Source organism: Aspergillus foveolatus, assembly GCF_047715535.1.
Source record: "Aspergillus foveolatus strain CBS 279.81 unplaced genomic scaffold BDW70scaffold_19, whole genome shotgun sequence".
Lineage (NCBI taxonomy): Eukaryota > Fungi > Ascomycota > Eurotiomycetes > Eurotiales > Aspergillaceae > Aspergillus > Aspergillus foveolatus.
In genome coordinates, this window is record NW_027396083.1 from 122,624 (window position 1) to 137,275 (window position 14,652).

Sequence of the window (14,652 nt, forward strand, 5' to 3'; positions counted from 1 at the left end):
CCACCGATCGATGACTTACAGCTGGATCGGGGCCAAACCTGCCAGCAGTTGCTTTAGCTCTCTTTAGCTCAGAGGCATCCATGGTTCGATAGCAGTCAAAATTATTATTTGTCCTAATCAGATCAGTGTCTAGTGTTTAGTGTTTAGTGTTTGCACATCGTGGCGGGGCTGGTCCTTGCTTCGTGGCGACAATACTGAGCAATGGAGCATAGTCTGTGCACGCTCCGCTGCAATTTTCATTTACCGGTACCGCGTCTGAACGGGTGGGCGTGGATTTTTGGATTTTGAATTCCTGCTGGGATGCTGACTCCGATCATCCATTAAGACATAATATTAAGTCAAGAGCTCGACCGATGTTATAGCAGGCTTCTTTCCTTTTTCTCTTTCGCCTCCCCCGGTCTTAAAGAGCAGCGGCAGAGACAGTCAAGACTCAAGTCAGTCTGGCAGGAAATTGCCTTGCCTTGCCTTGCAGCTACATCCGTCTCAGACAGACTCAGGACGCAGACGCAGCACACGTGCCTTTACAGACAAGACGAGCAAGACGACCAAAACGACCAAGACAGCGATCCGTACATCGTAGGTAAGTCAAGGGCGCCAGCCTTCAGAGTTCATCCCATCCCTCAACAGCTTCCCCTCTTTACCTTAGCCTGCGTTTGCTCCAGCCTCCCAGCCTCCTCTCCACCCCGATGATCTGCTGCAAGTCCCGTCTGCTTAGCATGAATCTTCTTCAATGCTACTGCGTAATGTCTCTCTCTGTTACCACCTGCATACATACCTACCTTTTTGCGATTTCACCGTCACTGTTTTTTCTTTTTCCCTCCCCTCCCATTTTTTCTCGGTCTTCTATTTTCCCTTTCCCTTCCCTTCGCCTTCTCCACCGACCTCCTCCTTCTCCTCTCCTTCTGCACCGTCATCCCTTTCGTTTGACGTGACGCCTTTTTATACATATTCGCGTCGGTTCCGTCTGGTCTTCGTCACTCATCCTTTTTCGTCTCTTCAATGTGCCTTTGCCTGTGCCCGCTACGACTAATGACCTCCCAACTCACTCGTGCTTTGCTCGCTTTCTAGACTCGCCCGCTCAACGACCTGCTACGACCTGTTACGACTCTTGTACGAGCCTGATTTGAAATTCGCTGCAGCCCGCATACATATCATTGCCAATTCTGCCTCGCTCTAGACGCCGTCTGCTTCTCTGTCTGTCCAGATCGGTTCCCCGCTCCGTTCTTCCAAGTTACGACCTGAAACGAGACTCATGATTCTGCGCTGTTGCCGCCGTTGACCTCCCGAACCATTTTGCCTCCGCCGCGGTCGATCCTTCGGATGTAGATAGTCTTCTCAACTGCAGCCCATTTCTCGACTCCGTTTGCCTGCAATCTAAAGCGCTGTTTACGGGTTACGACGTTTCACGAAGCTTGCTCACGATTGCTCTTCCTTGCATTTTCGCATTGCCTATTGGAGCCATTTTCTTTGCGTTATTGGACTTTGCAACCTGAACGACCTCTTTGCATATTTGCTGCGAAGCTTCTCCGTCTCCTCGACATCGCCTTTCCTATCTCATGAGTTTCTGAAAACAGCACGCAGGACTTATTAAACGTTGGATCTTTTCGAGTCCGACGTGCCCTCGCCTCGACTTTTTCTTCTCAGTTCTTAGACCTGTTTTTCCCCGCCAACCGAAAAGCTGGAGCTGCCGTCGATTTCCCAGGTCCACACCAGAGGTCCTGTTGATATCCCTTGGTATAATCACCACGCCGCGGAGAGACCTCTGTTGTCTGGTGACAGACTTCCGGCTCTAAGCATCCCGACGGCCTCGCAGCCGCCGACCTCGGGCCAGTCCTACCGGACTAGCTACGAAGACGCGCCGGCCTCCAACCAGAGCAGCGCCAGAACCAGCCTGTCCGGGTCCGCGCCTGGCTACGAAGTTCGTAGCCCGCCGGCATCGTCTGCAGAAATACCGGCTGGTGGCCAAGCACGACTCTCGCTGGACTCTTCTGCCTCGCAGGAATACAGCATTCCGCAGAACCCAGTCACCGAGAGCTACTACCCCAACCAGACCCAGATGGCCAGCATGAATCAACCTCAACCGTACATGGATGTGCATTCGCATCTGTCGTCGGGACAGCCATATGCATCCCACCCTGCAACTGCTGGAGCATTGACCCATTACCAGTACCCGCAACAACCCCCTGTGTTACAACCGACGTCCACATACGGGCCGGCCAGCTCTTACTCCCAGTATCCTTATCCCAACAGTGTAGCATCATCTCAGTCTGTTCCGCCGCCGACGACGTCGATTAGCAGTCAAGTCCCTGCTCAATTACTGCCCTTACCTGGTAAGTACGCGGACGCATTGTCAGCTGTAAGTACTGACCTCTTAGTTACCAACCACCCTGTTCCCACCCACGGATATGGAAACAACAGCGGAACACCAATGCAAGGGTACGTTTACGATCCCACAGGGCAGATGGCGCCTCCAGGCGCCAAGCCTCGGGTTACCGCGACCCTATGGGAAGACGAAGGCAGTCTCTGCTACCAAGTGGAAGCCAAGGGTGTCTGCGTTGCTCGAAGAGAAGGTGAGACTTAGCACCTTTGTGGTAGATCTGGACTAATTTTTGTAGATAATGGCATGATCAACGGCACCAAGCTGCTAAACGTTGCGGGCATGACACGAGGTCGAAGAGATGGTATCCTCAAGAGTGAAAAGGTCCGAAATGTGGTAAAGATTGGCCCGATGCATCTGAAGGGCGTTTGGTAAGTCTCTCTCCCGTATTTTCCATAACATCGTTAACTCAGGTAGGATTCCCTTTGATCGCGCGCTGGAATTCGCCAACAAGGAAAAGATCACAGATCTGTTATACCCCCTATTTGTTCAACACATCAGCAACCTGCTGTACCACCCGGCGAACCAGAATCAGAGGAACATGACAGTGCCGGATTCCAGACGTCTTGAAGGCCCCCAACCTGTTGTTCGCACCCCTCAAGCTCAGCAACCACCCAGCCTACACCACCATTCTCTTCAGACACCCGTTCCTTCTCATATGTCTCAACCCGGCGGTCGGCCTAGCCTTGACCGCGCACATACGTTCCCTACGCCTCCTGCCAGTGCCTCGAGCCTGATAGGAATCACCAGTCAGAATAACTCATACGACTGGAATCCAGGGATGAACTCGAGCGTTCCCAACACCCAGCCTCTGTCGATCGACACGAGTTTGAGTAATGCACGATCAATGCCGACAACCCCTGCTACGACGCCACCTGGGAACAACCTGCAAGGCATGCAGTCCTACCAACCCCAGTCCGGCTACGATTCGAAACCGTACTACTCGGCAGCCCCGTCGACGCACCCCCAATATGCCCCACAACAACCACTACCCCAGCAGTCCATGGCGCAGTATGGCCACTCGATGCCAACGAGCTCGTATCGTGACATGGCGCCGCCCTCATCGCAGCGTGGATCTGTCACAGAGATAGAGTCTGATGTCAAGGCGGAGCGCTACGGCCAAGGCACCGTTGCAAAGACAGAACCAGAGCAAGAGCAGGAGTATGCTCAGCCTGACAGTGGATACAACACTGGTCGGGGCTCGTACTACACCACGAACCCCTCGGTCGGCGGTCTTGCCGGCGACCATTCCCAGCTCACGACAGACATGACGGGCTCTCCCCAGCAGAATGGTTCTGGACGCATGACCCCTCGCACGAGTGGTACTGCTCCTCAGTGGGCCCCGGGATACACCACCCCTCCTCGCCCCGCCGCTGCCAGTAGTCTGTACAACATTGTCAGTGACACGCGAGGAACGTCAGGTGCGAATGGAACCACCTCTGACAACTATTCCGTCGCGTCTAACTCTGGCTACTCGACGGGAATGAACGGCTCCATGGGGTCCAACAAGCGTATGCGTGATGATGATGACGACCGCATTGTCCCACCGGACAGCCGTGGTGAATTCGATACCAAGCGCCGGAAGACCTTGACAGAGACCCCGGTTGGTGGTCCAGTAGGTGGTGTTCCTCTTGGGCTGCAGCCAATGAAGGCGGGTGGCAGTCTGATAAGTGCTCGTCGTTGATTGCGAAAGAACTAAAATCAACCAAAAAAAAAAGGTGTGGCGGGCAAGGAGCAAGCGAAGGTTGCTTGTGTTGGGTTACGGGTTGAGTATTTTCTCGGGGTGCATTGTGGTTTTTCCTCTCTAATAGAACACGCTGGCATTGTTGAGCATCAGGCTTGATGGCTCGACTACAACGCTTACTCGCGCCGTATGGAAGTTAGACATGACTGGGACGCCTGGTCTTGGCATGGTTGAGGTTTATCATGGGATTTCTGGCCATAAAGTTGTGTGATGACTTGCAAAAAGGATGTGTATTCTGGGTCTGTTTCTGGTGCAGCGTTCTGAAGTCGCCTCTCCGCTTTTCGGCTGTCGCTAGACGCCTGTGCTTGTTTGCGGCCGGCTTTATTTATGACCATGATGAGACGAATTTCCTTCGAGCTATCTACATTGTTTGGCTTATGCTTTGTCGTATTGTAGATGCAGTAGCTGTCTATTCTGAGTGCCCAGGGTGCGAGTTCTGGAGTGTATAAGTATGCATGCATAAAGGCGGCCCGGGGAGAAACCTCCATTCTAGGAGAAGACGGTAAGCAACACCGCAATCTCAGACAAGGTCAGGCAACTGACCCTTGACAAGTGGACTGAGGAACCGCGTGGGGACTCCTCCACAATGCACGGACTGAATCTGGATTCCGATGATCAAAAGCCGGGGAAGCTGAGAGTGGAAATTGTTCCCGCTTCATCCAGGGTAATTTGGTCCGCCTGAGAGCAAGAGTCAGCTATAAGAGGGGTCCAAGATCGGGATCTCATCACTCAGAAGGATAGGCAGGACATTGACAACTCATATAGTGGTCACGATGATTACGCTCACCTACGCTGCTATCACTGGGCTTCTGGTCCTGGTCTACTTTGTGATATGGCCCGTCTTTGAGTACTTCCGGGACCCCAAGGGTATGATACGCTTGAGCAGAGGAATGGCTGTTGCTAACTATGCTAGGTCTCCGGAGGTACCCTAATATGTCCCTCTTTTCTGGGATCTCGGCCATTCCCTTCATGTTGATGGCCTCGCGCAAGTTCCGATCAAAGGAGCTCCAGGAACTCCACAAGAAACATCCCGTGCTTCGTACAGGCCCAAATTCTCTCTCCTATGGTGATGTCCGTGCCATCAAGGACATCTACGGACACAATACACGCTGTGGCAAAGACCCGTCATACATCGTCTCGGCCGGGTCACATTATCACCTTGCCGACGTTATCGACCGCGCCGACCACTCCCGCAAGCGCAAGGTCCTCTCTTCTGCATACGCTCTCAAGAACCTCGAGACATGGGAGCACAAGGTCAGCGACAAGATCGCCCGCCTGGTCAAGCACTTTGACAGTGTCTGCACCGCGCCTCTCCCTGCCGGCCAGGAAGAGCCCGACCCCGCCGACCTGACGGTCGACTTCCGGGCATGGACCAACTTCTTCAGTCTCGACGCGATTGTCGACATTGGCCTGAGTGAGAAACTCGGTTTCCTAGATCAGGGACACGACATGTGCACGGCCGAACGCAAAGATGGCACGACATACCGCGCCTCCCTCCGCGACGCCCTGTACCCTAACGCCCGCAAACAATCTCTCCTCCTCTGGAACTACGACTGGTACCCGATCATCAACCGTTGGGTCAACATCATTCCGTACTTCGCCAAGATGCAGAAATCCAGTGACACTTGGGAAGACATCGTCTGGCATCATGCCATGCAGCGTCGACGGCGCTACGAGGCCGGCGAGAAGCTCGACGACTTCTTCGCCGCCCTGATGGAGGATAAAGCGGGACACCCTCTAGGTCTTGAATGGGGCGAGGTCTGCGCCGAAATCAACATCATGATGAACGCCGGCTCTGTTACTACCGCCATCGCCATCACCAACGTCATGTACCAGCTCCTCCGCAACCCGCAGTGCCTCGCCACCCTTCGCGAAGAAATCGACTCGGTTTACGATTCGGAAGACGAAGTGGTGGCCTCCTACGATAAGGTCAAACACCTCCCGTATCTCCGGGCATGTCTCGACGAGTCTCTCCGCATCTTCCCACCCACCTCTCACGGCCTCCCGCGCGAGACGCCCCCTGAGGGAATGGAGATCCTAGGCCAGTGGGTGCCGGGCAAAACATCCGTCAGCATGTCCGCGTACGTCGCCCACCGGGACGAAACTGTCTTTCCAGAAGCACACCTGTACAAGCCTGAGCGGTGGTTGGGCGAGGAAGGCAAGGCGCTGCAACCGTATTTCGTTGCGTTCAGCGCGGGCGCGAGGTCGTGCATTGGGAGGAATATCTCGTACCTAGAACAGACGGTTATTCTTGCGACGCTGGTAAGGAGGTATGAGTTTGCGTTGCCGAGTAAGAACTGGGAGTTGCAGAGGGAGGAGACAATGAATCTGATTCTGGGAGGGATGCCGGTGAAAGTCTGGCGGAGACAGTTGGATGAAGATGCCTAGCTGTCTGGCCTTCTCTCCGTTAGGGGTTTCTTCGTTAGCTTAGACTTTAACACTTCGTTTATGATGTTTTGATGAGAAATGATTAGCGTTTCTATTGGAAACTACCGCATTTTGTACTGCAATTTTGTACTGCAATTTTGTACTGCATATTTGTTGTTTTGTCTACTCCCTAGGCCATACAAAGGCAATCTGGCAACTCGAGCGTCTTGACAATTAGGCGTAATTTATGGATAGTATGTAGTCCTTATGAAGTCCTCATGGTAGACCTCTGCCAGTGAGGCAGGATCTCACCTGCTCATTGTCCCGGCTCAGTATGTGTCAAATAAGTATACCTTGCACCCGGGCATCACCAGCTTCACAGTCAGCTTATTCCATGAAAAGAGAGACAAGCAGCCATGATTTACGGTTGTAGTAACTGCGAGGCAATTGAGTATGAGGCGTGAGGCCCTGAATATCCGTGTCAGTAGCCGTTAAGGCCCCTGGAGTTTGATCCTCCAGGCCTCCAAACGACGTCACAGATCCCACCCAGCACCCATCGAGCACAACATGACAAGAACAGTCTGGAGCGACTGCGAGCCAGTGAGTCCTGACCCTGGGCGAACTAGAATGTATGCAAGAGCTGATCCCGTGGCGAAGAGAGCGGACTAAATTTCCCTTTATCTCTCCCGCATACCTCCCCCGCATCCTAAAGGGGAAACATTCCCCTTCTTATACTTCACTCGATCCAGTACGTAGAGTCGCAGCAGAAGGTATAAATATGGCTGTCAAACAGCCAGATCAAGGCAGCCAGTACAGGCAAGCAAGATGGCCTCCCTTATCACTCTCCAGACCCAACCCAACACAATCGACTACATCGCCCTGACCTTCCTTTCACTCGTCGCAGGCACATTTCTCACCCGGCGCATCCTCTGGGACCAGCCAGACCCCTACAGACATCTTCTTTACGAAAGGCCTCAGCTCAAACACGGCATTGGCACTACCGCAAACAGTAGACAGCAGACGCGGAACATCGCCCGGAGGCTGGAGGAGACGAACTCGCCCATCGTCGTCTTCTGGGGCTCTCAGTCAGGGACGGCAGAGTCCTTTGCACACAGACTTGCCAGGGAAATCACCCTGCGGTTTGGACAGAACACCCTTACAGCAGATCTGAGTGACTATGACCCCGCTTCAATAGCGGAGATTCCCTCATCCAAGCTAGCCATCTTCATCCTCTCGACGTACGGCGAAGGAGACCCCGCTGATAACACGGTCGAGTTCTGGGACTGGCTGAACAGTAACGACCGGAACGCGGAGAAGAAGCAGAAGCAGTTTTCCGGGTTGCGGTACTTTGCTTTTGGGTTGGGAAACTCGAACTACAAGTTCTATAACCGGGTTATTGATCGCGTTGCGGAGGTGCTTGACGAGCATGGCGCGAACGCATTGCTTCCTGTATCAAGAGCGAACGATGCCACCGGTTCTACTCAGGAAGACTTCATATCATGGAAAGAAAAGCTGTTTGCATTCTTCCGTGAAAGTCTAGGCTTCACGCAGTCGGAGCTCATCTACCAGCCTACCATCTCCATCACGACGGACGACACCATCAAGCCCTCTGCCCTTCATCGCGGCGAGCCACGGCACTCGCCAAACCCAGTGGCCATCCCCATTATGGACATAAGGCAGCTCTTCGAATCTACCTCAGACAGGCACTGCCTGCACATCGACCTCGACATCTCCAGCACCCCAGACGTAGTATATAAGACCGGGGACCACCTCGCCGTCTGGCCATCCAACCCCGACGAGGAAGTCAACCTGCTCATGCACATGCTCGGCCGCAGCCACGAAGCCGAAACACCCATCTCCATAGCCCCGATAGAAGGCGCAGACGTCGAAGACGCCGCAAAGAAAGTCCCCAGCCCAACAACCCTCCTTGTCCTCCTCCGCCACTACCTCGAAATCACCGTCCAACTGCCCCGCGATATCCTCGCGACCCTGGCCCCCTTCGCGCCGACAAATGAGGCAAAGACATTCCTGACAGAGCTGGCAAACAGCAAGGAAGCCTACGCTGACTTTACACGTCGCAACCATCTTACGCTCGCGCGGGTTTTGGCTGCCTCTTCCACCGACAAGCAGCGATGGACCTCCCTCCCGCTCACATACATCATCGAAACCCTCCCAGTCCTCCAGCCACGCTATTACTCCATCTCCAGCAGCAGTGTTGTCAGTCCTCGCAAGATCTCCCTCACGGTCCTCGTCCTGTCCACACCTCTCCCGGATAACACAGCCATGTCGATCCCGGGCCTTACATCAACCTACCTCCTCACTCTCGCCGACAGCCCCCAGCCCCAAGAACACAGGAACAAGACCCTGCCTACATACACGAATACACTCCTCCCACTCACGCCAGACTCCTCATCTGACGGCAGAAGAAAAATACTCGCGCACCTTCGGCGCTCCCCCTTCAAGCTTCCGCGCCTGCAAACAACACCGTTGATCTTGATTGCAGCGGGGACAGGCCTTGCCCCCTTCCGCGCCTTCATAGCAGAACGCCGCCAAGTCCTCAAAATCGGCCGCGAGGTCGGCGATGTGCTCCTCTTCTTCGGCTGCCGGTCTCCGGAGGAAGACTTCATTTACAAAGACGAGCTGAGCGAAATGGAAAGTGCATTTAGCGGGAAATTGCGGATCGTCACGGCATTTTCGAGATACGGACAGCGTAGCGAGAGGGCGTATGTGCAGGACCGAGTCTTGGAATATAAAAGTGAGGTGAGGGAGATCCTGGTTGCGCAGAGAGGGAATCTGTATATTTGTGGCCGGGCGGGGATGGCGAGGGAGGTTGAGAAGCGCATTACCGCGTTCCTGGCGGAAATGGAGGATGGATGGAGTGAGAAAGACGCCGAGGAATGGGTTAGGGGTGTGAAGAGGAGGAATAAGTGGCAGGAGGATGTTTGGGGGTGAGCCCTACTTGTTCTGATGTAGGCTTATTCTGTTGTTTGTATGGAGTATGGTAGAATGCCTCTAGCTAAATCTAGATAGAACTTTCCAAGTATATTTACAGGATAATTCTCCGTTCCATTGTGTATGTAACACTTCAGCAAGCTCTCTAGATGTTAAGGTAATTTACCTACATAGGCACGGTCGGAGTCCTATCTACCTCTCCAAACTCTATTCTATAAGATTCCTAAGCACTGGCTCTAGCAAGATCTACATCCTAGCCTGCCAAATCCCCTGCCAAATATCCATCCACTGCCGCTGCTTATACGACAGCGGCTGCTGCGGGTCGCGGAACACACTGGCCAGTATTTCCCGGATGCGGGTTGCAAGCACCTTCATTGCAAGCATGGACTTCCAGTCACGCAGGGAGAAGCGCAGTCTGTTTGTGTCGATCGAGAGGACGCCGGGGTACATCTACTACCACGTTAATGCACTAATCAAGAGAGAGCAGATTCACGAAGTTGGGAGAACGAATGTGGAATAGATAGGAACGCTGTTTCGACCAAGGCAGAACAGAACAGAACTGGGCAGATAGGGCAAAACAGACCTTGAAATCGCCCTCTCCACAGAGCACCGCAACAGCCCAATCCTCAACCGCGCTCGTCTCAAACGCATTGTAGTTCCTGTTCCGCCCCTGCATGATATGGTAGTAGCTTAGGTACTGGCTTTGCCCTGGCGACTTGTCCGACGAAGCTGAAGGGGCTCTATTCACGGACGTCGGGTGCAAAGTGACGGACTGGTTGTTGGCGATATTTCGCCACCCTTTGCCCTCGCGGGTCAGGAGCTTGGGGTAAAAGCTCCAAGCGATGACGGACTGGATGAGCGTGTCGTTTGCATTATTTGTGTCGTGGGATGGTGGGGTTGTGAAGAAGTGGCGTTGGCGGGTCGAGCGGGCACTTTTTCCGTATTTGTTAGTCTCCTTCGTCCTTACTCTTGTGTATTCGGTCCCTTTTGATGAAGGCGGGGTTGGAGAATACCTACCGGTTGAGAGAAGCCTTCTGGTTCGCATCGAGCGTGATAAGGCCCGCGTCGGCGATTGAGACCATAAGCTGGAGCTTGACGTCCTCGATGTTCAGCAGCGTCTGCGGGCTGAGGAAGTTCTTCCGACAGAAGGCGTACTCGTTGGCGCCTGGTGTGCTCCGTGTGCGTTTCCACGCGCAGTATGCGTTATACACTGTCAATAAGTCCGAGTCACCTGTCCTGGATTAGCATTCTCTCCGATTGACGGATTTGAATTGGAGCTAGAGACGCACCCCGTCGAAACCCAAGTCGGACTGCCTCCTTCTGAGCGTTCGAGCCCATCGTATTCACAAACGGCGACTTGCATGACAGGATTGCAGCAATGCTGATCGCCGCATCAAGGCACTTGAAGAACGCCCCGTGGATGATGAGTTTGCCGAGGAACACGTCCAGAGGAAGCTTAGCAAGCTGCTGTCCTAGCGGGGTAAGGTTCTCCGTGCTGGTTAGGGCCTTGACTTCCTTCAGCGCGTCGATCGCCCGCCGGATGTTCTTCGAGGACGGCGGATCCAGCGCTTCAAGGAGCGTTGGCTCGACCTCGCCGAGTTTGCAGATCTTGACGCGGAGGACCAGGTCTTGAAGCGAAAGTCGGAGCATCTCTGGGGTCTGTTGTTCGGCCAGCTGGTATCTGCGTTAGTACCTTGTTGAATACAGAAGACGGGAACGTACGAGATTGTCGTGGCGATGCTTGGTGAACATGTGGAAGCATATACCCCTTTGGACACGACCGGCTCGACCGCGTCGCTGCTTTGCATTTGCCCGTGAAATGAACGCCTCTACTAAACGGGACAGCTGGCGTCGCTCGTCAAACCTACTTAAATTAGCTTCCTACTTCTGGACGTTTTGCTGGTACCCACCGCATGGTCTTCTCCTTGCCTGCATCAATAACAGCTGTGATATCAGGGATTGTGATACCCGTCTCAGCGATATTGGTGGCGATGACTATCTTCCGCATGCCATCTGGAGGCACAACGAACGCCTTCTCCTGCTCGTCGCTGGCAATTGACGAGTGGAGAGCGTGAATAATCCATCCGTGTTGAAACGTTGGCTCTGAGAGGAGCTCGTCATTCAACCGGCGGATTTCCGCCATACCGGGAAGAAACACCAGAATGGCTTTGCTGTAGTATTCCATTTCCGGCGCCGTCGCGAGCTTCATCAGGAGTCTCTTGATGAGCTGGTAGTCAAGTCGGTATTCATCAAAGTTCATAATCGTTTCTCGTGTTTGCTTGGAATAGTTCTCCAGAGTCGCGGCCACACCAGTAGTTTCTCCTTGGCTAGTCTCCGCGTCGTCTTCATACTCGTCGTAGGCCACGTTAGACTCGTTTTCGGTGGTTCGATACTGCGTCAGCTCAATTGCATCTTCCAAAAACTTTGTCTCCACAGGGAATGTCCGCCCAGGGATATTTAAAACAGGAACGCCACCAAGGTATGTTGAGAAGCGATTGGCATCCACCGTTGCAGACATGAGGATCAGCTTAAGGTCCTGCCGTTTCTGCATCAGCCGCCGGAGAACGATGAGAAGGAAGTCGCTGTCAATTGAACGCTCGTGCACTTCATCGAGGACGACATGAGTGATATCTTGAAAGTCATCGGGGCGTTCCAGCATTCGCACCACAACTCCGGTCGTCCTGCTTTTGTTAGCTTTTTCCATGCCCTCTCTAGGTGACTCAAACGTACGCGAAAACCAGCCTTGTTGCTGGGCTGACCTTGCTCTCTAGTCTAACGGCAAAACCGATCAACGAGCGCGAGGTTCCGACATCGTTCTTGCTCTCTCCCAGTTCTTCGCTAACCCTGCGCGCGAGTGAGATAGCGGAAATACGCCGCGGCTCGGTAACGTAGATCTTGCACGGACGTCCTGACAACATCTCATGTTCGAGAATAAACGACGGTATCTGTGTGCTTTTACCACTTCCGGTTTCACTGCAGATGATGAGTGCACGGTGGCTATCCAGCGTGCTAAGGATCTCGTTTTTGAATGTCCAAATTGGCAATTGCATGCGGCTTTGGACCATATATTGGAAAGCGGGCATGGAAGCCTTTTCCATCCAAATCTGGGATAACTGCTCATTGGTCCCTGGAGCCTCCTTTGCGCCCGCTCGCACTGGAGAACGGTTCCTGGGAGTTCCGTTTCTCTTTCGGAAGTTATCTGAAAGCACGACATCATCCTCGAAAGTGCCATGATTTTCTTGTATCAGCTTTCTTAAACTTTTCACAACCTGCTTGTCAGCTTCATCATCTTGCCCCTTCTTTGCGTTTGCAAACTCCTCCCAGAGATCTCGCCATGCGGCAGGAAGGCGCATGCACGCCTTGCCTTCTTTTGAGTTCTGGGGGAAGAGGATAAAAAGTGCGAACGTGGATGCGTAGGCCTCGGCTTGCTGGGAGGTCGGCGTGGCTATTTTGTCCATAGAGACGAATGTCGCATACGAGGTAGACTTTTGAGTGACTGCATCGTGGGAAAAGGGAGACGGCATTTCCTGTGGTTTTGACCACCTCACCTCAAGAGCCATGCGATTCAAATGTGATGCCGTTGAGATGTCTTTGTAGGTGACCTTACACCCAGAGTCGCTGCATTAGTTAGTATAATTCACCGGGGGAGGAGTTTGAATGTGCATACCGTGCCTTGCACGCCTCTTCCAGGACACGGCGAGGGCTGAGACCTGTCCACTTGCCAAAATCCCGGGTTGCAATAGAAGCCTTGTTCAACTCTTCAGTGATTACGCCCAGTTCTAGAGTGGGTTCTTCGTCCTGGAACATGCCTCCAAGGAGATCACCAGCCTCATCATCTAAAGCTGGCGGAGTTTTTGGTTCCGGCTCTTTTTTCTCAACCTGCTCCTTTTCTGCATTGGCATCAACGCGTCGAAAGATGGCAGCCTCTTTCCTCAGTCCATCGAGTTTCTCCCTCCAAAGGTACTCCGCCTCCTTCCGATCGAAGAGTACATCGTTTTCGATACTCGAAATTTTGCGCTGGAGTTTCAGTGCCTGAGGGTCATCAGTTGCGCCGGCAGGCTGGCCTTTCTTGCCTTTTTTGGGCCTATCAAAGATTTCCGGACGAAGATTGTACAAACGGGTTTGCAGATCCAAATACTTAGGAACCAGTGTATCTGGGTCAAGAGAGCTGTCTGAATCATAGGGATCTGGCTGTGTAATGTTTTCTCTAACGACAGGTTTCGCCTTCTGCATTTTGCTACCTGCGGCAATTTTAGGCGCTGATTTTCCTGAGGTCTCTCGATCTGATGGATGTTAGCGCTTGCGATTCATGCGACGCCAACACTAGGGTTACCAGAGATCCAGGAAACGTTCTTATCCGCGTCTTTGCGCTGGCCGTTTGTTTGAGTGTATGAAGGTAGTTCTTCCAGACTGCAGTGCATCGCAAGCCATTCGAGAGCTTCCTCCAAATTGCAGACAGCGTCACGGTTAGTGACTGTGAAATTGCCCGCAAAGTACATCAAGACATGCTTTAACGCTTCTTCAACCCTGTCCTCGGGGAAACCCAACCTCAGAAGAGTATCCTTCAAGACCCAGAGTTTCATACAAAGTTCGTCCTCCGGGACGACCCGTTTATCTCGCACCGGTTGAGGGCTCAGTCCCTGTTCCTCCGCCTCGGCCAGAGCAAGTATAGAACTCACAATATCCGAGGGAAGCCATTCGACATGGTTCACGGAGACTGCCTGCTGCCTGAGAACCCTTCGTTCGGTTTCTAGCTTGCTAGCTTGGCGAACTGCATCACTCTTGCACTTGGCCGCATATTTCTCAACCAGGATCTGTAATTCTGCGTCCTCCAAGTGCCGCTCTAGTTCCTCCGGCGTGTAATTCTGTAAAGACGGGGTTTTGTCCGAGCTCGGAGCAGTATGAGTCGGTTCAGAAGGCGTCGGACGATCACTCTCAGATACCGACTTGGAATCGACCGTTGAGGCAGGCTCTGACGTCTCTGTAGGCTTTACTTTGGAGGGAACGGAGACCGTTGCGAAGCCGCGGGCAGGGTTCGCAGCGGGCTTCTTCTTTTTCTTGCTGTTTGGCGGCATAATGCAGCGCTACAGCGCCTGTAAGAAGCTTCAGTGTCTTCTCAAGCTAACAGCTCGTCAATGAATCACAATGACTCACTTGCAAGAGGACTGGACTGGGCGTGGATGATGCAGGACGGAAGGCGGCGAAGCTCGTC

At 53.3% G+C, this 14,652-nt stretch overlaps 4 protein-coding genes across 4 annotated transcripts; 3 read left to right on the top strand and 1 right to left on the bottom strand.

Moving 5' to 3' along the window:
* Positions 1-1,592: 1,592 nt before the first annotated feature.
* Positions 1,593-4,182, top strand: BDW70DRAFT_34676 (cell pattern formation-associated protein stuA). The gene is made up of 4 exons (XM_073743813.1): positions 1,593-2,330; positions 2,376-2,570; positions 2,616-2,748; positions 2,795-4,182. Exons 1-4 carry the CDS (start codon positions 2,057-2,059, stop codon positions 4,059-4,061), a joined length of 1,869 nt encoding a protein of 622 aa, XP_073596729.1. The 5' UTR covers positions 1,593-2,056; the 3' UTR covers positions 4,062-4,182.
* A 712-nt stretch (positions 4,183-4,894) lies between these two features.
* BDW70DRAFT_149673 (cytochrome P450) lies at positions 4,895-6,509 on the top strand (the record flags this gene model as incomplete). The annotated part of the gene is made up of 2 exons (XM_073739048.1): positions 4,895-4,988; positions 5,035-6,509. 2 exons carry the CDS (start codon positions 4,895-4,897, stop codon positions 6,507-6,509), a joined length of 1,569 nt encoding a protein of 522 aa, XP_073596730.1.
* An 804-nt stretch (positions 6,510-7,313) lies between these two features.
* BDW70DRAFT_159232 (NADPH cytochrome P450 oxidoreductase family protein) lies at positions 7,314-9,440 on the top strand (the record flags this gene model as incomplete). Its single annotated transcript, XM_073740661.1, has 1 exon — positions 7,314-9,440. One exon carries the CDS (start codon positions 7,314-7,316, stop codon positions 9,438-9,440), a length of 2,127 nt encoding a protein of 708 aa, XP_073596731.1.
* A 125-nt stretch (positions 9,441-9,565) lies between these two features.
* On the bottom strand, positions 9,566-14,515 carry BDW70DRAFT_167394 (putative ATP dependent RNA helicase; the record flags this gene model as incomplete). The annotated part of the gene is made up of 9 exons (XM_073742216.1): positions 9,566-9,890; positions 10,024-10,372; positions 10,458-10,671; positions 10,730-11,114; positions 11,163-11,304; positions 11,351-12,121; positions 12,171-13,058; positions 13,108-13,723; positions 13,774-14,515. The coding sequence occupies 9 exons, from the start codon at positions 14,513-14,515 to the stop codon at positions 9,687-9,689; spliced, it is 4,311 nt and encodes a 1,436-aa protein (XP_073596732.1). The 3' UTR covers positions 9,566-9,686.
* Between the last annotated feature and the right edge of the window lie 137 nt (positions 14,516-14,652).